At 39.0% G+C, this 24899-nt stretch overlaps 1 protein-coding gene across 3 annotated transcripts in view; it reads left to right on the top strand.

Annotated features, from left to right (window-relative positions):
* Nucleotides 1-24899, top strand: part of cdh4 (cadherin 4, type 1, R-cadherin (retinal)) — a 620224-nt gene that overhangs the window by 3575 nt on the left and 591750 nt on the right. For 2 of the 3 annotated variants that reach the window (XM_062046835.1, XM_062046825.1), the window contains exon 2: nucleotides 1704-1815. In XM_062046835.1, coding sequence (XP_061902819.1) covers nucleotides 1704-1815 — 112 coding nt within the window. Of the gene's footprint in view, nucleotides 1-1703; nucleotides 1816-24899 lie in introns of those variants that run through there. The other variant, XM_062046851.1, reaches the window with a different exon arrangement.

Raw genomic sequence — 24899 nt, 5'->3', positions numbered from 1 at the left:
TAAATCAAGTGATTCTTTGGTGTACCACGAGTAGTACACATACCACAGTTTGAGAATCCCTGCTCTAGATTAATGTACAAGTTGATTTCCTGTAAATATCTCCTTTAAATTCTGCTTGAACTTGGTTCCATGGACACTTCTTAATCTTTACACTTATTTCTTAGTGTTGTTTCAAGCTAGCTTAGCTCTTAGCATGCCTGCTCTTGGCTTGCTCCCGGTGTGTAACACATTCAGCCTCATCCTACAATTATAAATGGTACTTAAGATACCAAGAAAATCAGTTTATTTTCAGTAATGGAAATTATTATTATTTGCCTAGGCATTAAAAGGCATTAATTGGCAATGGCGATTACATACACTACCGTTCAAGAGTTTGGGGTCACCCAAACAATTTTGTGGAATAGCCTTCATTTCTAAGAACAAGATTAGACTGTCGAGTTTCGGATGAAAGTTCTCTTTTTCTGGCCATTTTGAGCGTTTAATTGAACCCACAAATGTGATGCTCCAGAAACTCAATCTGCTCAAAGGAAGGTCATTTTTGTAGCTTCTGTAATGAGCTAAACTGTTTTCAGATGTGTGAACATGATTGCACAAGGGTTTTCTAATCATCAATTAGCCTTCTGAGCCAATGAGCAAACACATTGTACCATTAGAACACTGGAGTGATAGTTGCTGGAAATGGGCCTCTATACACCTATGTAGATATTGCACCAAAAACCAGACATTTGCAGCTAGAATAGTCATTTACCACATTAGCAATGTATAGAGTGTATTTCTTTAAAGTTAAGACTAGTTTAAAGTTAACTTCATTGAAAAGTACAGTGCTTTTCCTTCAAAAATAAGGACATTTCAATGTGACCCCAAACTTTTGAACGGCAGTGTACATTTTGGGGGAAATTGGGCGATACTGATCTCGAGTCCCTAATAGAACGTGCATGAATCGTATCAGGTAGAACTGCTCAGTGGCCTTGTGATTAGAGTGTCTGCCCTGAGATCGGTAGGTCGTGAGTTCAAACCCCGGCCGAGTCATACCAAAGACTATAAAAATGGGACCCATTGGCACTCAGCATCAAGGGCTGGAATTGGTGGTTAAATCACCCAAATTATTCGCTAGCATGGCCATTGCTGCTGCTCACTGCTCCCCTCACCTCCCAGTGGGTGGAACAAGGGGATGGGTCAAATGCAGAGAGTAATTTCACCACACCTAGTGTGTGTGTGACTATCAGTGGTACTTTAACTTTACCTTTAACTTTAACATTTGATACACATATTCATGTTGGATCTCCTTCGATACCTAATAAGGTCTGGTAGCTGCATTAGCAATACAATGTTTAATATACAGTTTATGTCTATAATGCTCCCACAGTTGTCAGGGGAAATTCTCTGGATATTGTACAATGCACGTTTTCTCTCCTTATGAGCCTCTCCTGTAAGGTTGTCGTTTTCATGATGATTACAATCGTTATGACTGTGGCAATGATGATACTAACAATTATCGAGGTCACCTATTCAGCGTACTTATGGTCATTTTGGAGCAAAATGTTACCCCGGATGCTGAGTTCCTCCTTTATGATGGCCGTGTTGGAAGTGCACTGTAAATCACTCCCTGTAGCCTGTAGCCACAGTCTAAAAAAAGGCTCTGAAATCAGTCTATGAAATCAATTTGCTGATGCTTACCAAAGCCGCCTGCTTTTAATTCACAGGAGAGTAAGACGGGCCTGGCCGTGAAACCTCCTTGCAGATCAGGCTTCTCCCAGAACTTCTACACGGTGCTAGTCCCCAGAGTTGTGCTGCACGGTCAGAACATCCTCAAAGGTAGGTGTGCTGCCTGTGCTGGATGTGCTGCAGGGTGTGTTGTCCGTCAGCCCTGTGGGAGGTCAGAGTGCATTCTGGTCCTGATGTGCACGTTCGAGCCGAACAATGTGGCTCGGAACTATTGGCCGTCATTGCTTATGTATTTGTGGACAGGTACACAATTTGAAGTGCTTGACTTCAGAAAAACAACCCCTTTCCTCTTTTTGTTCTCTCAACGTGGACTCATTTGAACGGCTGGTTGCTTTCTCGCAATGTTAACACCTGGAAGAACAAAACATTGTTTATTGGGAGGCTTGTTTTTTTTCCCTGCTGGTCTCATTCTTTTTTTTTGCAAAATGCAATTCTGTTTTTGTTCGCTCCATTTCTTTTGAGTGCAGCCAGTGTTCAGCGTCTACTGTGAGCTTCATTCCTGCCATGAGAAATGATGCTGCATTCCATTCTGCGTGTCTCCTCTAAGTGCTGCTGAATCAGTCTCAACCGCGGCTTAGTGTCTTGTTTTGCATAGCGGACGGATAAACAGAGACTTTGCAAAAATTATATGTCTGAATCTTCAAAATGACAGAGTGATGAAACTAGGGACGTCCCGATACAACTCTTTCACTTCCGATCCCAATATTGCAGCCTTGACAGTCCGATACAATATCAGCACAAAAAATACATACTTTTACTTATTTTGGAGCGTGGAATGTTAGAAAAGTCTCATTTCAGCTTTGTGTGTGGCCATAGGCAGGAAGTAGTTAAATGAGCCAGTCTTTGTTTTGCCTACAAAGTGTTAATACTGTAAGTATTATTCTTATTACACATCCGTTGTTTGATTGTAACTTGCATTTTAGTTGTACTGTAGTTTTGATTGGGAAATGAGGAGTTGAAATTGCCTTGCAAAATTACCAATGCTAATCTGTAGCATGTAAAGGGGGAATCCAATGTAAGTTAGCATCGAGCTAGCAGATTTGTTTTAATGCATTTCTGTCATGACCTGTCACTTCAAGTCATATCTTGTTAGACTTGGACTTAGACAAACTTTATTGATCCACAAGGGAATTTGTTCCACACAGTAGCTCAGTTACAAAGGATGGAAAGTGTAAGGATGGAAAGGATAATGCAGGTATAAAGTAGACCAAAAATGTACCATAGTAGCAATATAAAATATAACATATATGTAATATTTACATAATATATGTTCAGTATATGATATATACTGATATATTATATGATTATATTTTATTTTTATATAATATATACCAGTGTTTTTCAACCTTTTCGGAGCAAAGGCACATTTTTTAAATTGAAAACAAACAATGAAAACAAAAAACAAATAATGAAACTCAGCAGCCGATATTGACGGTAAAAAGTCGTTCTCGCATTTGTTGGATATGAATTCAAACCATAACCAACCCTGCATCGCTATAGCTCTTGTCTCAAAGTAGGTGTACTGTCACGACCTGTCACATCACGCTGTACTTATTTTGAATTTGTTGGTGTTTTCCTGTGTGTAGTGTTTTAGTTTTTGTCTTGCGCTCCTATTTTGGTGTTGGTTGTCATGTACGGATGTACTTTGTGGACGCCGTCTGCTCCACACAGTCTTTGCTGTCGTCCAGTATTCTGTTTTTGTTTAATTTTCAGCCAGTTCAGTTTTAGTTTGGTTTTGCTTAGCCATCCCAAAGCTTCAATGCCTTTTATTAATATTTTTAATCCAATTAGGTGAAATTACATAAAATCCCACAGCACACCAAACAATATCTCACGCTACACTATTGTGCTGCTGCATAGTGGTTGAAAAACACTGATATATACAATATATAACAATTACCATGTACAATACTACAGTATATGTAACAGCTGCAGGGAAAAAAAGGGCAGCATAAAATAGAGAGTAGATCTAACAGAAAATATACATTATAAACAAAGAGAGGTAGCTAACATAGAAGCGTTCAGGTAATAGACATGTATCATCTATTGCTGTATGGCAAGTGATTATACAGCTGAATGGAGTGCGGAATGAAGGAGTCCTTGAATCGATCACTGTGGGAACGAAGCTGAAGGATCCTGTTGGAGTATGAGCTCTGCTGTCCGTCAATTGTCTGGTGGAGTGGGTGGACAGGATTGTCCATGATGGCCAGCAGTTTGTCCAGTGTCCTCCTAGCCCTCATTGACAAAAACGCCTCCAACTGCTTGCCAATAGCTTTCCGGATCAGTTTGTCAATCCGGTTCAAGTCCCTTTTGCTGGTGCTGCTCCCCCAACAAACCACTGCAAAGTACAGGGCACTGGCCACAAGAGACTGAAAAAAGATCTCCAACAGCTTGCTGCACACATTAAAGGACCAAAGCATCCTCAGGAAACAGAGTCTCCACCTTCTTGTATACAGCTTTGCTGTTGTAGTTTAGTTAAAGTTGTCCTATGTTTAGTTCTTTTTTACGGATTAGCGCTAATTTGTGTCCCTGCTTCCTGTTTTGTGTGTGTTCTTGCAGCTACTTCACCCAGGTTTTCTGATTGCTGTTTTTCACCACCTACCAATGATTAGCAATTATTGTTCTCACCTGCTGCTAATAACGAATCAGAGGGCTTCTTATACCTGTCTCACCCCGCCAGTTCTTGCGGGATCAATGCCAGCTACGTTTGGTGCAATCTATGCTACTGCCAGTTTATCATGGTAGCCTCATGCTACAACCTTGGTTCATGTTATTTTGCTATGCTAAGTTTGCTTTGCGCTTCTTGTGCGCTTCCAGCAGCATGACCATTTTTGCATTTTGCCTCATCTAAGAAGTAAAAGGACCACAACTCAACAATGGCTTTAAGGTTGGAACGTTGTTTTGTATCTCGTGTAAGTTATATTGACATACTTTATTTCTGTGTGTTTAGTTTTACAATGTTTGAAAGTAGAGTCCTAAAAGGCTATCAAATGGAGAAAAGCTGTTATCAGACATATAAGGGGACTTTAGTAGGAGAACAGACTGCTTGTTGGAGTTTTTATATACAACATTTTAGATGTTGGCTCATATAATGCAATACCTGTTTTTTGTTTTTTGAGCTGTTAACGGACCGATGTCCGATATCGATACTGGATCGGGACATATCTCGATAAAACTAACCAAAAAAAGACAAAACAGGAACATAATGAGGAGCAGGGATTAAAATGTCAAGTCTATACATTGTTACCTCTCTTTAAGAGTATATTTGGGTTCCAAAATACTGTATCTTAAATCAACGTTCCCCATTGAAATATTTAGAAATTATTTTGTTCCAAGACGCCCAAAAACACGACAGTTTAAACATGTAACATGCTATTGAATACGAAAAATAAACTTATAGATAACACGTGTAAAAGGTATACAGCAAATATAGTACACAAATAAAGAACATAGCAAAAATATAATAGAATACCAACAACTACAGTAATTTTATAAAGTAATGTAATAGTAATGTACGGTGGAACCGTGATCTACAAACTTAATTGGTTCTTCAACATGGTTTGCCTACCGAAACGTTGGTATAGTGAAGCAGAGTTTCCCATAAAAATCAATGTAAACATGAATAATTGGTTCAAGCCTCGACAAAAGTCCCTATTTTAGTAAATAAACGGTATATTTTTAATATATCTGTATACATATGTGTATATATGTATATATTTGTATATGTGTATATATCTGTATATATGGGTATATGTATGTATATATATATATATATATATACAGTATATATATATATATATATATATATATATATATATATATATATATATATATATATATATATATATATATATTTATAGATACAGTATATATATATATATGTATCTATAAATATATATATATATATATGTGTGTGTATATATATATATATATATATATATATATATATATATACACACACACACATATATATATATATATATATATATATATATATATATATATATATATATATGTGTGTGTATGTGTATATGCATATATATATATATATATATATATATATATATATATATATATATATATATATATATATATATATATATATATATATATATATATATATATATATATATATATATATGTGTTTGGTCAGGAAAAAACACAGAGGCTATTTTATCCCTACAAGCCTGTTTCGCTGCTCTTCAGGCTCTTCAGGGAAAAATTCCCCTGAAAAGCAGGGAAACCTGCAAAACAGGCTTGTAGGGATGAAATAGCCTCCGTGTTTTTCCTGACCTAACGTACTGTATATTCCGCTCTGCCCCGGTATTGAGCACTGTATAATGGATAAACCACAGTAACCTCGACTATATATACATAAATATATATACATATATATATATGTATATGTGTATGTGTATATACATATATACAATTTTATATAATCATGTATATTGGTTGGATTTTACGGGGTTAACTGTCACGTTCTCTACGCCAACGAGCAGTAGGGAGGCTCAGAATCCAAACCCGCGACCTAATTAACAGAAAGACAGCTCGTATCCCAAACAACTTGTGAGCTGGGGCCCTCACAAGCCGAGGTAACACTGTATTGACTTTGAACGGACAATTTTGGTTTTAGTGATGTTGGGTTGCATCCCATATTGTTGTATTATAATAGCAGTGCCCAATCTCAACATTTCCATCATGTTATGCTTTTCTTGTCCAATATTTAGCTATTGTTGAGTAAGATTGCATACACCAGGAAGAAATGGCATTTTCATTGCATTGCTGTTTGAACAGTTTGCTGCACCCGGGAAAACAACTGAATTATTCTTCAGTTGATTTTGTTACTTTGGAGGCAGAGGAGGATTGCACCACTGGTCAGTAGGGAGCAAGTTTGCCTGAAGGTCCTCCAGTCTCAAAGTTTCTGCCTGTTTGGAATCGGGCGTAGGTGTACTTTTTGACCCAAACGATGCTAACCAAGTAGAACACATCCACTGCAGTGATAATGTGTCTTGATTTCACGCACGCAGCTATTGCGTGTCACACATAACGTAAAGTTATAATGTTGCAGGGAAGCTCAAACACAGCAAGGTGGTACATTAGCGCCTACTTTTTAAATCTGGGAACCATAAAGTTCTCCCAATCGGCCACTCAAAAGCATTGCGCAGCATCAGCTCTTATGCAATGATTAATGTGCACTCGTGCAATTTTTTTTTTCCAAAGGCCTGTATCCTATATAGCCCGACACTAAACGAGAGGAATCCTTTTTTAATAGTAACACCACAACATTGTTGGTATAACCTGAAACTGTCAGGATCCTAGCAAACGAATGGGTCAGGGATGATATAACGGAGGGTCCGGGTTGCGACGCAAAGCTGGTGAGTGGGGCTGCCCGGCCACTGGGCGCCGTGGCTGTTGTCTCCCTGGAGAGTATGACAGTGAGCGATGGGGGAAGGACCAAAGAACTGTGGCCCAGCAGACTCAGTGTGAACCAAGCTTGTGTTTTCTCGTTGCATTGCGCCTGAAGCTGAGGTAAAATGGGAGTTGTTCTGTTTTCACGTGTGGATGGTGTTTACAGTATGGGATTGCATCATGTTTTAGGGTAACCCTAATTGACCCCATTCTCCATTAATCAGGTCTGGTCTGTGATTAAACCCAACATTGTGTACTTGTGTATTTACTTTAGTTTTCATTTCAGTTCTTATACAGCAGGGGTGTCCAAATTGCGGCCCGGGGGCCATTTGCGGCCTGCAGCTAATTGTTTACCGGCCCGCCACACATTCTGCAAAAATTGCAAAATTGATAATATTGCAAAAATGTAAAAAAAACATTTAAAGAAAGTGGAATGAGGTGAAATCTAACAAGAAAAAGTTTCAATGTTGACACAAAGCTGCCATGCAGGCTGTTTTTTCTTTTGTCTTTGTTTATTTTTCTTTTTATTGCCATTGCTAAAAAAAAAAAAAGACTAAAAATCTATGTTATAATGAATTATTACTTAAAAAATATCACTTTAAAATGTTTTATGTGGAAAAAATATTGCATATATTGTGTGGTTGCCATAAAAAAATTAATCGTAATTTAAGTGTTAAAAGTTAAAAAAAACCTAATAAAAAAGTATCACTTTATGAGTGGGGTACCTTTTGGATCGCAAATATATTTAGTAGGATTTTATTTAACATTTCACTGTGATTACTCAAAAATATTAAATAATTAAAATCAATGGTGTCCTGCATTATTGATCTTTTAGGGCTCTAATTACTAAACACTGCATATTTCAGTTTTACTATAAAAAACAAAGTTGTCTTTGACAGAAAAGGCATAAAACCTTTTTTTTTTTTTTTTACTTTATATCAACCTGAAGTTGATATAGAGATTTACTGTAAGCGTTAAATAAAAAATAATAATAATTTGACTTATTTTTTACATTTTAATGACTGAGACCCTTTATGGTCCCCGGGAGCCCTAAATGTTAAAAAAACAAAAATCCATATATTTTGTTAAGGTTTGAAAATGAAAAATATCAAAATGGCCCCCGCATGCTTAAAGTTTTCTGTGTACGGCCCTCAGTGGAAAAAGTTTGGACACCCCTGTTATACAGGGTTCGTACGGGTGCTTAAAAACCTTGAAATTGCTTGGATTTTAATGTTGTGTTTTCAAGGTTTGAAAAATGCTTGAATTTTGGGTGAAGTGCTTGTAAATGCTTGGAAATGTTCATAATATTTCTTTGCAGTCTGACTCAAAAGGCTAATTATAAAATGGAAAAAAAATTAAAACAAGTTTTCTTAAAAATTAAAGCTACACGCTTGATCTGTTGGCTTTGCACGAGCCCTTACGTTAGGTTGTTGTCATGCCATGTTTGCGTCGCCCCCAAGAGGACAGTGGTGCATCGGTCCATCATGCCGGGAGGTTGTTGTTTTAATGAACATGATGTACGCATGAATTATGATACAAACAAACAAGTAAACAACAATAATTAATGTTATTTCTTGTAAGGAATGATGTATACATGAATGATGATGATACAAACAAACAAGTAAACAACGTTTGCAAATACCAATGACATTGACTAGTCTACAGAAACACTGCTTCATTTTCTATGCCCCATTCAGTTAATGATAACTGCTGGTTCAATGTTAGGCTTAGGTTTGAGCAGATTTTCCCTATTTTTCCTACAGAAAGCATTTGGTGACCTCAAAAAACAAGGCTATGGATTGATTCACACTGGTTTTCACCTTTTGAAGGGTACTGGAAAAACTGCAAAATTGATCTTGAAAGTCCTTAGAAAAGGCTTGAATTTGCCCACGGAAAAGGTGTACGAAGCCTGTTATACTAATACATTGTTTCAGGGATGCAGCTCTGGATTATATCAGTATTTGAGTAATCTGTCAAATAATTTGTTTGATTATTCCAGTGATCACATAAAACACATTTTATAGCATCCATGTGTGTTTTTAGAAAAAAAAAGTGAAATACTGTAAACAACAACATTTCTGCTTGCATCAACCCAGGGGTCAGCAACCCAAAATGTTGAAAGAGCCATATTGGACCAAACATACAAAAAACTAATCTGAAAAAGTGAAAAGCCGTATATAAGTCTTATAATGAAGGCAACACATGACGTAAGTGTCTATATTAGCTATTACAGCCTACTATCAAAATGACTATGTGTCGCAGGCTTAAGCAAATCTTCGTTGACAGAAATGTTGCTAATGTTTGCTGTGGTCTGGAACAACATGGCACACGAACAACAACCTGAAATGCAGCCAATATTACATACAGATAATGTGTCATGAGACATGCAAAACTAAATTATATACAAAGAGGATACAAATAAAGAATATTAAATGAGCTCAAATATAGCTACAAATGAGGCATAATGATGCAATATGTACTTACAGCTAGCCTAAATAGCATGTTAGCATTGATTATCTTGCAGTCATGCACTGACCAAATATGCCTGATTAGCACTCCAACAAGTCAATAACATCAACAAATGCACAGTATAAAACGTTTTGTGGACAAAATGAGACAAAGAAGGAGTGGAAGCTTTTACATGTAAACAAACTGTTGTGTCAGAGTCCACACTATGGTGAGTTCAAGAACCGCCAAAATTAGTAGGACAAAACAATGTTCACCAAATACTCTCATCAGTGAGGCATACACACAAACATATTAAACAGTGGGCTTTCTAACAATTGGGAAGGTTTGTGTCATGTTTGTACTCAAACAAAAAACATACTAAAAAAAAAATATATATATTTCCCCCTCATCTTTTTCCACTTTCTATCCTTTTTTAAAAATGCTCCAGGGAGCCACTAAGGCGGGACTAAAGAGCTGCATGCGGCTCGAGAGCCGCGGGTTGCTGACCCCGCATTAACCTGTATTATTTGTTTTCTAATAAATGCACACCGTCAACATTGAAATTGCAATTTTAACATGTATGTGTTAATAAAAAATGTTGTTCTTTTTTTGCTGTCACTACCACACAGCTCTTTCGTGTGTGCCAGTGATGTCATTAAGTCTTTTTAAAAATATTTGATATTTTATTGAATTTTTTTTATCCTGTTTTTTAGTTGTTTTTTTGTCACAAAATAGTGCTGACAAATTGAATATAAAGTAGCAAGAATGTGAGTTTGAATAATCATACAACCTGTCATTCTCACTTAATTATGATTATAACTATGTCAGGTAGAAATGATCTGATTAATGTATGATTATGATTAATGGATAATAATCATAATTATACATGATTATCATAATAATAATTACTATATATTAGTCTGTGTTGATTAAACAGTGGCGTGTTCCATGCCTAGAAGGAATAAACCATTTTGCATTTTTGCAAGGAGGTGTAGATAGTGTTGCACATTCTTAATTTGAGTCAAACAACCTTTTTACTGAACTTTTACAACATTTATTTTTATTGTAACTCTTATGATGTTTTTTTTTTTTTTTCATAACTGACAGATTTAAATGAAAGAAAAAAATATTCAACTCTCCACAAAAGCCCAGGGGTGTCATGTATTAAGCTTGCATATGTATAAAAACCTGCTGTACGCCATTTTTCATGGCGAAGATGAGATGTATCAAGAGTGAAATCAATGTGGGAATGCGCTTTGCCTCACGCTAACTTCAAGCTTTATAATTAAATGATAAATGGGTTATACTTGTATAGCGCTTTTCTACCTTCAAGGTACTCAAAGCGCTTTGACAGTATTTCCACATTCACCCATTCACACACTGATGGAGGGAGCTGCCATGCAAGGCACTAACCAGCACCCATCAGGGGCAAAGGGTGAAGTGTCTTGCCCAAGGACACAACAGACGTGACTAGGGTGGTAGAAGGTGGGGATTGAACCCCAGTAACCAACAACCCTCCGATTGCTGGCACGGCCACTCTACCAACTTCGCCACGCTGTCCCGTATGCACATTTCTACATGCTGTGGATACTTAAACGACACAAAAAGGTGGCCGTTCAGGCCTTGCCAACATTTGCACGGCACGACAGCTCAACGTAAACCTCTCCTGCGTTGTAATAATCAATTGAGTAATCAAACAAGAGTGAAATACAAAGTCTTTCGTATCTTTTGTGATAAGCTGGCATGTTTGAATTTAATAAGATTGCAAACCAACTAATAATATATTAATAATCATAATCTTCACATGAAACTAATCTGGCTGTGAGCAGGCTACTGTATGAAAACATTTTGTTGTACGCTACACATTTTATACTTATCTTGAGGGTAATTATTAATTTATTTTTTTGTCCTGTCCAGCTACTCAGGCAAATCATATAGTTGATGTAGATGCCCATATCGGCTGTACAAATTTACTTTACAAAAGAAAAGTGTGGGATACTTCTCTTGTTGCCTTATTTGTATTTGACTTCATTAAATGGATTTATATTATTATTTGGTGCAGCCGGGCCGGAGCAGGAGGGGATAAAAAGAGTAAACAAGGAAGACAAAGGGGGAAATTGTGGGGACAAGAGGGGGATTAGACCGAGAGACAACAACAGCAAACACAACAAAAAAAATAACAACAACAACAACAACAGAACAACATCAGCAAATATGATATATACAAATATGATGGTAAAAGTGATAGCAAAGAAGCAGTTAGTGAAATAAATATTAATAATACAGAAATGACAATGAGCATTATTACACTACAAATTGAGCAATACAAATACCAATAGAAATAGCACTATTGATAATGAATAATAACAATAAATACCTCTATTATCTACAATACAATTGTTTCAAATGCAACAATACATATATGTGATGATAACTTGAAATACAGAATAAAACAGATAAATGGAGGTGAAGAAAGATAAACCAACTATATTAACCTTGTAGATTGTTATAGTAACAATAGGTTAAGCTTTGTCAGTGTGCCATGTGTTACCCAGTTTCCCCCAGGGCAACAACGTTAATATATGTTTGATGAAACGTGATTATATGCATGAGTGTATGTATGTATATGTATATGTACAGTATATGTATGTTTGTACAGTGAACATGCATGTGGATGTACGAACTCTGAGTGTGTAGGTATGTCACCCACATGTTCTAAAGTTTTACGTATCATTGCAGTGGCTACCTTTTCAAACGGAGTGCAGCACTAATTCATCTCTGGTCCCGTCCTCGGTTTTTGGCATGCGCATCCATCTTCATTTTCACCTTCTTCCTGATGTCCGACCAAACTGTGTGCAGTTTTCGGAGCCCACAGCATTCCCACAATCTCAACCCTCTTTCGATCGCTCGAAACATGAGAAAGAAGCACTTCCTACTGAATTGTGATTAGGCAGAGCGTGCAGATCTCAGGCACATGGCTAACTTCAATATCATTTGCGTATTTATAAGGGGGCGTGGTCTGGTCGTGCCCAGCCAGGCCAATTCTGTGGTCAATTCTGAACGTAACAAAGAAAGGTGCCTGGCTTACTGCGTGCGCATACATTATCACATCTAAATTTTTTTCTTGCGTACGCTGTTTTCTGGATTTCAACGTACGCCAAATTAACTAGGAGATCCACGCAACTCTTAATATATGAGGCCTCTGGTCTTGAACATGTGGCTTTTTGTACACTTACATGTCCCGGTTAATAGTATATATATACTTTATTTGTCGTTATTTATATTTTCTGAATAAATGATGTGATAATGTTCATCAGTCAACTCGTTTGTGTTAAAGGCCTACTGAAACCCACTACTACCGACCACGCAGTCTGATAGTTTATATATCAATGATGAAATCTTAACATTATAACACATGCCAATACGGCCGGGTTAACTTATAAAGTGACATTTTAAATTTGCCGCTAAACTTCCGGTTCGAAACGCCTCTGAGGATGACGTATGCGCGTGACGTAGACCGGCGAACACGGGTATGCCTTCCACATTGAAGCCAATACGAAAAAGCTCTGTTTTCATTTCATAATTCCACAGTATTCTAGACATCTGTGTTTGTGAATCTGTTGCAATCATGTTCATTGCATTATGGAGAAGGAAGCTGAGCAAGCAAAGAAGAAAGTTGTCGGTGCGAAATGGACGTATTTTTCGAACGTAGTCAGCAACAACAGTACACAGCCGGCGCTTCTTTGTTTACATTCCCGGAAGATGCAGTCAAGATGGAAGAACTCGGATAACAGAGACTCTAACCAGGAGGACTTTTGACTTCGATACACAGACGCCTGTAGAGAACTGGGACAACACAGACTCTTACCAGGATTACTTTGATTTGGATGACAAAGACGCAGACGTGCTACTGTGAGTATGCAGCTTTGGCTTCTAAACATTTGAATGCTTGACCGTATGTGCGCAACTTTTTTTTGCGTATGTACGTAACTTTTTAAAAATATATAAGCTTTATGAACCTTGGGTTAGGTGAACGGTCTTTTGGGCTGAGTGATTGTGTGTGTTGATCAGGTGTTTGAATTGTATTGGCGTGTTCTATGGAGCTAGGAGCTAGCAGAGGAGCTAGGAGCTAGCGTAACAAACACGCAGGTGTTTTTATGCAGGATTAATTTGTGGCATATTAAATATAAGCCTGGTTGTGTTGTGGCTAATAGAGTATATATATGTCTTGTGTTTATTTACTGTTGTAGTCATTCCCAGCTGAATATCAGGTCACCCCCGGCTCTCACAGCATCTTCCCTATCTGAATAGCTTCAACTCCCCACTAGTCCTTCACTTGCACTTTACTCATCCACAAATCTTTCATCCTCGCTCAAATTAATGGGGAAATTGTCGCTTTCTCGGTCCGAATCTCTCTCACTTCATGCGGCCATCATTGTAAACAATAGGGAACTTTGCGTATATGTTCAACTGACTACGTCACGCTACTTCCGGTAGGGGCAAGCCTTTTTTTTATCAGATACCAAAAGTTGCAATCTTTATCGTCGTTGTTCTATACTAAATCCTTTCAGCAAAAATGTGGCAATATCGCGAAATGATCAAGTATGACACATAGAATAGATCTGCTATCCCCGTTTAAATAAAAAAAATTCATTTCAGTAGGCCTTTAATTTTCAATCTATCAAGACAAACAAATAATATCAAAATCAAATGACAGTATGTTATATATGTAGTTTGATCATTTTTCTCAATGGATGTACAAGCATCATGTGGTTTATTTTGTACATATGCAGCATCATCTACAAAGATACAAATAATTGCTATTGCGACATCAAGTGGACACATTTAGAACAGCAGTTTCTTTCATTAAAAAATTTCAGGTTCATTTTTATACTTAGCAAACTCATCCCGCGGGCCGGATAAAACCTGTTGGCGGGCCTGATCCGGCCCTCGGGCCGTACGTTTGACACCCCTGGCATAGAGTGTTTATGCGACGGGCTGTCCCTGAGTGTCATAATACTTTAATCGGTGTTATGTATTTTGTTGCCTCTTGAGGATCTTAACCTGTGTTTGGCATTTATCCTCTCTGCCAACTTAGAAAGTGGAGGATTCTCCATTTGCTTCACAAGATTGGGTGTTCCATGTTTGTGGTTTATAAAACCGACTTTGAAATGTAAAAAGTACCTGCGCTTACACCGAGTTGTTCGGAATAAATCATGCTGTGCAGGGATGGAGACGTTTGTCTGAGAGCTGAGGCAGGACCGGAGCGGGAGGCTGTGGCCAACTGGCAAGCATGGAGTTGGGTTGTAGTCGCGGTTCGTGCAGATTCCCGCTGAGGGGAGATAAGCCATGAAAAGAAATATTCCAGTGATTGTGCATCGCTGTGTAAACCATCACCTCGCTCCAAGAGCCAGGACAGACACCTTATCGCTCTCTCTTTCCCTTGCCCTCTCTCTCTCTCTCACACACACACACACACACACACACACACACACACGCTATAGAACTTATGTCAAGAACGACAGCAGTGAGGTGTTGCACGTTATAGAACACTGATTTACAGACCTTCGTCTAACACACTTTATACATGTTGCCAATATTTTGTCATTAAATGACTACCTTTGATATTTCTAATTTTTCATTTCAGTATTATGTTCCAAACACAACAAATAAGGATTCCAACAAAACATCATCTCTACTATAATATCGTCGTCTGAAAAAACAAAACAAAAAGTAATATTGAAATAAAATTCAAAAAAGAAAAAAACGTGTCTCCGAAAAGGTGCTGGGAGGAGTAAAAGCTTATCAGTTATTTCCCCATTATTTAGATAATGTGATTTCTAATCAACAATAAAATACATACTCACCCGATACGTAACACTGTTCAGCATATATTATATATTATTGGTTAATCTTTTTTTTTTTTTTTTGTTGTTTTACTTTTGTAGCTGTATGTAGAAGTGGCGCTGCTGGAGTGGCAGCCGGTTGCATCAGCTCTGCTCTTTTAATGTCTTTAATGTTATGTTTCGGAGGGAGTGTAGACGGCACAGACCACAAGGGGGCGTAGTTGCTCTATGATTTGTTATATATAAACAATATGATATATATAATAATGAAACAATACTATTAATAAACTAGAGAATAGTGTGTGACAAAATCCAAGAGAGTGTATGGTGTGTGACTATGTGTAGGAATTAACTGTTGAGTGTTGAACGAGAGGCGGAAGATCAGGAAGGACAAGGCAGAGCTTGGAGGTCCGTGAGCCGGCAGGAAATCGGGGGTTATAGCGGGCGCGAAGAAGGTCCATGTTCAAGCGGGGGTCGAGGATCGAGGATCGAGGAGGCAGTCCGGGAAGCAGAGACACAAGAACTGACGAGACGCACAGCTCGTCAACGCGGGAACGGAGGCAGACTGCTGGGGAGGACAAGGAAGACACGGGACCAAATCAAACACGACGGTAGAGAAAACACAGAGAGCAAGAGTGAGCATTAAGCAGGATTAGTCGGTTTACGGTACACAAATGGATGGTTATGTTCTGGCCCGGAACGCAGATCTGCACTTGCTTAAGAAGCCCAGGAAGAACATTGCCGACCGGTGCGCTGATTGCAGATTGACTGCAGCTGCCGGCTGCAATCGGAGTGACGCGCGCAGATGCGCTCTTGGAGGCGCAATCAACAGAGCAAACAGATGAGTGTGTATTGGCATGCGGCCGGGCCGTGACAATGATCCTTTGTGTTCTTTGATGTTTCCCTCTTACAAACACACATGTTTATGTGTGCTATGGCTGTGAGTTTTTTTTTCTTGGCCTCAGTCTGGACCACCTCTCCAGGGGTCCAGGCTTAGACTGAACATATTTTTTTATCCCCCCGACCCCAGCGTTTACCTGTTTCTCACATTTTTTGTAAGGTGCGCCGGAAGTTGTCAGACCCGTCAGCGATCCTGTTCTGTCTCCCTGTAATGTTTGTCTGCTCTTGAACGGGATTGTGTTGAAAGTCTTAATTTCCCATCGGGGATTAATAAAGTACTTCTGATTCTGATATAATAACAGGATCAAAATAATATTTTTAATTACATCCACATGTACATAATACACATAACCTACTAATCCTTTCATCAAATGTAGTTTTGTATGAATACATTACACCCTACATTTCCTCCTCTTTGTTATACTTATCAGAAATATATTTAAAAAATGAATGAAGTTATTGCTTTTTTTGATTTCCTCCTTTGATTTCCTCTTTATCTAAACGGGAATATATGAACATCCTATCAGTTGGCATCCCAGTGACAGCAGACATTAGCGCTGCACAATTTTGACTCTAAACCTAATCGCAGTTTTTCTGTACAAAATTGTGATTTGATTTGTGATTTTCATATTTTGTACATAAAAATGCATACAACTGTGAAAATAACGAGTGAAGGAAGCCACGTATAATAATTTATTTTAAACATATTTGGCTTTATGCAGACAGACTCATTGTAAATTATCCACTCAGTGGATAAAATAACGAAACGGTAAGATGCAAAGATTCAAGTCAACATGACTATCATATTTGTAGTTGAAGTTCCATGCAGCACTCGCAATTGGTTGACGGCACAATGTGCACCCTGAACTCCACTGTAAAAATGTGTCTTTCTACATTTGTTGTTTGTTCTATTTTTTCATGATGAAATCTACCACGTTCACATTGGTTACATTTGTTGTTATGTTACCTTGATTTAGGCTATTGGGGTGCTATTAGGGTAGTGTTTTGTTTATCTTATAATTGTTACATTTGACTGATGATAAATTAATGTGTTGTGGGAGTTGCGGATGTCACCAATGCGGCGGTTTAACGAAACACTCGGTTGCTTTTCCAAACACGTTTTTAATGGTGAACTGCCAGCTAAACAGGCAGTACTTAGAGTTTAATGGCTTTGTAAACACACTGAGACAAAGTCTAAGTTCATTGTGTTCTTCATGAGGTTTTTGAAACAGCACCAATTTTTTTCCTCAGAATTTTTCACTAACTTGAAGTGTTTCGCTAAGACAATTATTTGTAATATGTTCATTTTCAGAATGGACTTATTCTACTTTTGGCCAAAGTAAGACAAATTATTTATTTTTAAGTTATTATGCCATGATTTTACCAGTCTGACCCGCGTGGTAATAGATTTTCCTTTATGTGGCCCCTGAGCTAAAATGACTTTGACACCCCTGGTTTAAGCAAAGAAACAAAAAAATGGTTCAAACTCAAAAGTGTATACAAAGTACAAGGAAGAAGAAACCTGACAAACATTTTGAACCTTATTAAAAAAGGAGAACATTTTTTTCTTCTCATAAGGGATGAATAAAGACATTAATGACTTTTCTGTTTTGTTTGATCAGCCGTTTTACTGCCGTGTTACAGGCATCGTTTGGAAGCAATTAAAGCAGGGGTGTCAAACTCATTTTAGATCGAGGGCCACATGGAGAAAAATCTACTCCCAAGTGGGACGGACTGGTAAATCACGGCATGATAACTTAAAAATGAAGACAACTTCAGATTGTTTTCTTTGTTTAAAAATAGAACAAGCACATTCTGAAAATGTACAAATCATAATGTTTTTTTTGTTTTTTTTTTACACTTACATATTGCTGTTAATTGCGGTATTCTATCATTATTTGTCATTATTTATACTTTCTGAAAAAACTATGTGATAATGTTCATCAGTCAACTAAATGGTGTTAATTGTCAATCAAGATAAAACAATAATATCAAAATCAAATTACAAGATGTTATTTATGTAGTTTGCTCATTTCCTCGACTGGTGCACTAAAATCATGTGGTTAATTTTTTTGTAGCATCATCTACAAAGATACAAAGAATTGCTTTTGTGACATCTAGTGGACACATATAGAACAGCAGTTTCTTTCATTAAAAAAAATTAAGGTTAATTTTCATACTTGGCAAACTCATCCCGCGGGCCTGTGTAAATAAAATGTCTAAAAAACATTTACAAAATATTTCTATGTAAATATCCCATTTCAGAATGTACCGGTATATATCTGCGGAACCACTGCACTGCCAGGGACCCATGCAAAGTACAGTTATATTGAATTTATTTCAAGGAAAGGACAGTAAGATTAGGCAAGAGGGCTTCTGTCCCTTTTATTTGCTCTCATATCTAAAGAGATGAAGTGCCTTTCCTCACTGGCCTCATCCCAATGCCTTTGATTTATGGCCTTTTTGCAGTGCCATTATTAACTGCTTCAGCTTTTGCAGGGCACAAAAAAAAAAAAAAGCATTGTGCAGTATTGTAGAAGATACATTTAAGTAGGATCATGCCCCTTAACTGCTAAACACTTCAGCACGGTCCTCCTATTGTTTTATTCAGCTTCTAAAAGTTACTCAAACAAAAAGTCTTGAATTGTGACCCCAATTAACTACACAAGAAAATCTGGCAAGGAGCCATATCTACTTTGCAACAGCCCAGCGTTACGTTCCAAACCCAATGAATGGGCTTCTATAAGTTTGTCCAGAACGTAGAACTGTGTGTGTGTAAAAAGAGGTTTGGGAAGGATTATGTGTCCATGCTTTTGATAAGTGGGATGCCATTTTTTCTTTGACTCATGAAGGTCTCTCTTGTCCTCCAGAGACTTTTTCATCTCTGTAGCCAGGACCCGCAGTCTGTAGTGAGCTGATAGAATACAGGTGGAGACGATGAGCCACATCATTTCTCTTTATCTCACTGGCCTTCGTTCCAACCGTGGTGCGTTCCTTTTTTCCTCAAAGGTCCTGTGACATGACACGCTCGCGGAGCCAATTCCATCCAGCAAGCCACCCAAGATATGGTACATGCCACAGCACAATGCGTTGCATGCTAGTTTGTGGGTGTTTGCTCTGTGGAAGTAGGAAATAAGAAAGTGGTGTAGTTGATAGATTGTGAATTGGACCACAACTATTATTGACTTGAGGTACTACTTTAGAACTATATCCGTCCTTATGAACGGATCTTTGAACGTTTGGTTCTTTTGTGCTGTTCTGGTATGGTCACTTATCAATCAATCCAATCAATCAATCAATCAAAGTTTATTTATATAGCCCTTAATCACAAGTGTCTTAAAGGGCTGCACAAGCCACAATAACATCCTTTGCTCAGATCCCACATCAGGGCAAGAAAAAACTCAACCCAATGAGATACAACGAGAAACCTTTGAGGAGACCGCATATGTGGAAACCCCCCCTGGGCGACCGGTGCAATGGACGTTGAGTGGATTTAGTTAATAGTGTGAGAGTCCAGTCCATAGTGGGGCCAGCAGGGGATCATCTAGAGTGGTGACAAGTCAGCAGCGCAGAGACGTCCCCAACTGATGCACAGATCAGTGGTCCACCCCGGGTCCTGACTTTGAACAGCTAGCGCAACATTTGTGGTCACCTATAATCTCTCCACGCAGCAGAGCAGAAAAGAGACGGCAGATCAAATGGCCTAAAAGGGGAGTCTATTTAAAGGCTAGCGTTTACAAATGAGTTTTAAGATGGGACTTAAATGCTTCTACGGAGGTAGCATCTCTAACTGTTACCGGTAGGGCGTTCCAGAGTACTGGAGCCCGAATAGAAAACACTCTATATTTTTTTGCGGCTCTGAGAATCACTGATAAGGTGGAGTTCTTAGAACGCAAGGAAGCGAGGAAACAGCAGACCACTCGATGATGTAAACAAAGGCACACACGATAGTGATCACGTCGCCGCAATACATAATTTGTCTGCGTTAGCGCTCTTAATAACAATATCACTAATACTTGTTAAATATTCAGGTCACAAAATGTAAATGGAGTTTCTAATTATATGTAGTTGGACCACCAGTGTTGAAATGAATTGTAATGCATATTTGTGTGTGCTTTCTTCTACTTAAAACCAAGTAGATTGGAATTTTTTTATACATTATGTTATTGTGTTTTTTCTTAGTTTATTTATTTTTTAATCATCATTCTACGCTAATAAAATGTTGAACTAATCCCCGGTTTGTTTGTTTATTAGTACAGATGCTTTAAAGCTGGCAGGTTAAAAACATCCATCCATCCATCCATTTTCTACCGCTTATTCCCTTCGGGGTCGCGGGGGGCGCTGGAGCCTATCTCAGCTACAATCGGGCGGAAGGCGGGGTACACCTTTTCTTTTCCCTTGGATCTGATCATCAGCTTGAAATAATCACAAATAAGAAAGGAATAATAATCAAAACAATTTAAAAATGCATTTTTTCACATATTTATTTACACCAATTACATATAGTATCGATAACTACCGATGAATACCGGTGTCGATAAGGAATAGGTATCTGTATCAATAAAATTCAAACAATATACATCCCTAGATAGGTTCTAGCTTTCCAAAATGTTTTAGCTTAGTAGATCATCATCCTCTTCATTTTCTTTTTGGTTTTTGATTCTTGTTTTTTGGACTACATACAAAAGTGCCATTGTCGTTTCTTACATAATGCGGACACATGCGGACTGGAATTATTGTTTTATGTTCTATTTTATGGACCATTGCAACCTCATCACAATTGTTTGCCACATTGCACTTCAGCCCGTCTATTCACATACATAATAAACATCTGTCTGAAAAGGAGAAAAAAACAGTCTCAAAGGCCTACTAAAACCCACTACTACCGACCACGCAGTCTGATAGTTTATATATCAATGATGAAATCTTAACATTGCAACACATGCCAATACGGCCGGGTTAACTTATAAAGTGCAATTTTAAATTTCCCGCTAAACTTCTGGTTGAAAACGTCTATATATGATGACGTTTGCGCGTGACGTCAATCGTTGAAACGGAAGTATTGGTACCCCATTGAATCCAATACAAAAAAGCTCTGTTTTCATCTCAAAATTCCACAGTATTCTAGACATCTGTGTTGGTGAATCTTTTGCAATTTGTTTAATGAACAATGAAGACTGCAAAGAAGAAAGTTGTAGGTGCGACCGGTGTATTAGCGGCTGGCTGCAGCAACACAACCAGGAGGACTTTGACTTGGATAGCAGACGCGCTAGCCGATGCTAGCCGATGCTAGCCGCCGACCGCACGGATGATCGGGTGAAGTCCTTCGTCCTTCCGTCGATCGCTGGAACGCAGGTGAGCACGGGTGTTGATGAGCAGATGAGGGCTGGCTGGCGTAGGTGGAGCGCTAATGTTTTTATCATAGCTCTGTGAGGTCCCGTTGCTAATTTAGCTTCAATGGCGTCGTTAGCAACAGCATTGTTAAGCTTCGCCAAGCTGGGAATTATTAACCGTGTATTTACATGTCCATGGTTTAATAGTATTGTTGATCTGCTGTCTATCCTTCCAGTCAGGGATTTATTTATTTTGTTTCTATCTGCATTTGAGGCCGATGCTATCACGTTAGTTCAGTAGCTAAAGAGCTTCGCCGATGTATTGTCGTAATAATAATAATAATGGATTAGATTTATATCGCGCTTTTTCTATTGTTAGATACTCAAAGCGCTCACAGAGAAGTGGGAACCCATCATTCATTCACACCTGGTGGTGGTAAGCTACATTTGTAGCCACAGCTGCCCTGGGGTAGACTGACGGAAGCGAGGCTGCCAGTTTGCGCCTACGGCCCCTCCGACCACCACCTACCATTCATTCATCATTCATTTCACCGGTGTGAGCGGCACCGGGGGCAAAGGGTGAAGTGTCCTGCCCAAGGACACAACGGCAGCGATTTTTTGGATGGTAAGAGGCGGGGAGCGAACCTGCAACCCTCAGGTTTCTGGCACGGTTGCTCTACCCACTACGTCACGCCGTCCCGTGGAGATAAAAGTCACTGTGAATGTCCATTTCGCGTTCTCGACTCTCATTTTCAAGAGGATATAGTATCCGAGGTGGTTTAAAATACAAATCCTTGATCCACAATAGAAAAAGGAGAAAGTGTGGAATCCAATGAACCCTTGTACCTAAGTTACGGTCAGAGCGAAAAAAGGTACGTCCTGCACTGCACTGTAGTCCTTCACTCTCACTTTCCTCATCCAAGAATCTTTCATCCTAGCTCAAATTAATGGGGTAATCGTCGCTTTCTCGGTCCGAATCTCTCTCGCTGCATTGTAAACAATGGGAAAATGTGAGGAGTCCTTCCTCCGGTGACGTCACGCTACTTCCGGTATAGGCAAGGCTTTTTTTAATCAGCGACCAAAAGTTGCGACCTTTATCGTCGTTGTTCTATACTAAATCCTTTCAGCAAAAATATGGCAATATCGCGAAATGATCAAGTATGACACATAGAATGGATCTGCTATCCCCGTTTAAATAAAACAAATTCATTTCAGTAGGCCTTTAAAGGTCCAAGACCTCTGGGGTCTCATGGCTGGCTGTGACCATGCTCGGATTGGCACCTGCTGACTTATTTTTTGAATTGCACATTTTGATCTGATACCTTAACTCTAAAGACTTTAACTCATGAACTCCGCACCAAGCTGATGCAACTGGTAAAAAAGGGCAACATAGCCTAAGGCGACTTCAAAGGGTTAACCCCACCATGTGATTGCCCTTTTACCGGTATTACTGCATTTTCTAACAAAATAGATGTAGGCTAATAGAGCTCTGGATCCTGGCCTTCAGATGGAGGTAAATGCCGCCTCCAGCCTGCATCTGCAAAAAAGGCTGTTTGGGAACTCATGAAGCAATTATATGAAAAAGGCAGAAACTAGGTAGCTCTGTTGATGCCAAAACCGGAGTCATTGGCAAGGGAATGAGGAATGTGTTGAACAGGAAATTAGAGGCATGATTGTTCATTAAATGGGATTAAAATGTACGTTTCTTTCAAATTTCTTGGAAACAAATTATTGATCTTGTTTTACACTGTGTTATCAGAGCGTGGCATGGATTAATATTGATGTGATTAATATTTGCATGTATTATCATAAACCATTTCTTATTGATCAACATAGCTCCTGATCAATTTGTATTGATGCTCTGCATCTCATCAGTGGCCTTGATGAACACTTTGTTTCTTCTCGTTGTAGCATAAAAACAAATACACTATAATGCCAAAAGTATGTGGTCACCTGCCTTGACTCACATATGAATTTGAAGTGCCATCCCAGTTCAATATGATGTCGGTCCACCTTTTGCAGATATTACAGCTTCAACTCTTCTGGGAAGGCTGTCCACAAGGTTGCAGAGTGTGTTCTTAGGAATTTTCCACCATTCTTCCAAAAGCGCATTGGTGAGGTCACACACTGATGTTGGTCGAGAAGGCCTGGCTTTAGTCTCCGTTCTAATTCATCCCAAAGATGTTCTATCAGGTTCAGGTCAGAACTCTGTGCAGGCCAGTCAAGTTCATCCACACCAGACTCTGTCATCCATGTCTTTATGGACCTTGCTTTGTGCACTGGTGCACAGTCATGTTGGAAGAGAAAGGGGCCGCTCCAAACTGTTCCCACAAGGGTTGGGAGCATGGGATTGTCCAACATGGTTTGGTATCCTGGAGCATTCAAAGAGTCCTTTCACTGGAACTAGGGGGCCAAGCCCAATTCCTGAAAAACAACCCTACACCATAATTCCTCCTCCGCCAAATTTCACACTCCGCACAATGCAGTCAGAAATGTACCATTGTCCTTGCAACCTCCAAACCCAGACTCGTCCATCAGATTGCCAGATGGAAAAGCGTGACTCATCAGTCCACAGAAGGCGTCTCCACTGCTCTAGAGTCCAGTGGTGACGTGCTTTACACCACTGCATCCGACACTTGTGATGTATGGCTTAGATACAGCTGCTTGGCCATGGAAACCCATTCCATGAAGCTCTCTGCGTACTGTACGTGGGCTAATTGGAAGGTCACATGAAGTTTGGAGCTCTGTAGCAACTGACTGTGCAGAAAGTCGGCGACCTCTTTGCACTATGCGCTTCAGCATCCGCTGACCCCTCTCCGTCAGATTACATTGCCTACCACTTCGTGGCTGAGTTGCTGTTGTTCCCAAACTCATCAATGTTCTTATAATTAAGCCGACAGTTGACTTTGGAATATTTAGGAGCGAGGAAATTTGACGACTGGATTTTTTGCACAGGTGGCATCCTATGACAGTTCCACGCTGGAAATCACTGAGAGCGGCCCATTCTTTCACAAACATTTTTAGAAACAGTCTCCATTCCTAAGTGCATGAGTTTATACACCTGTGGCCGGGCCTAGTGATTAGGACACCTGATTCTGATCATTTGGATGGGTGGCCACACACTTTTGGCAATATAGTGTATATTCCCACAAGGAGGCCTGTGCATCAGCTCGTTTGGCTGCAAATGTAACCCCCATTCTTCCAGTTCATTACCAACATGTTTACCCCTGCCTCT

This window comes from Entelurus aequoreus, linkage group LG01 (genome assembly GCF_033978785.1).
Source record: "Entelurus aequoreus isolate RoL-2023_Sb linkage group LG01, RoL_Eaeq_v1.1, whole genome shotgun sequence".
In the NCBI taxonomy this organism is placed as follows: Eukaryota; Metazoa; Chordata; class Actinopteri; order Syngnathiformes; family Syngnathidae; genus Entelurus; species Entelurus aequoreus.
This window is presented reverse-complemented; position numbering and strand designations above follow the sequence as displayed.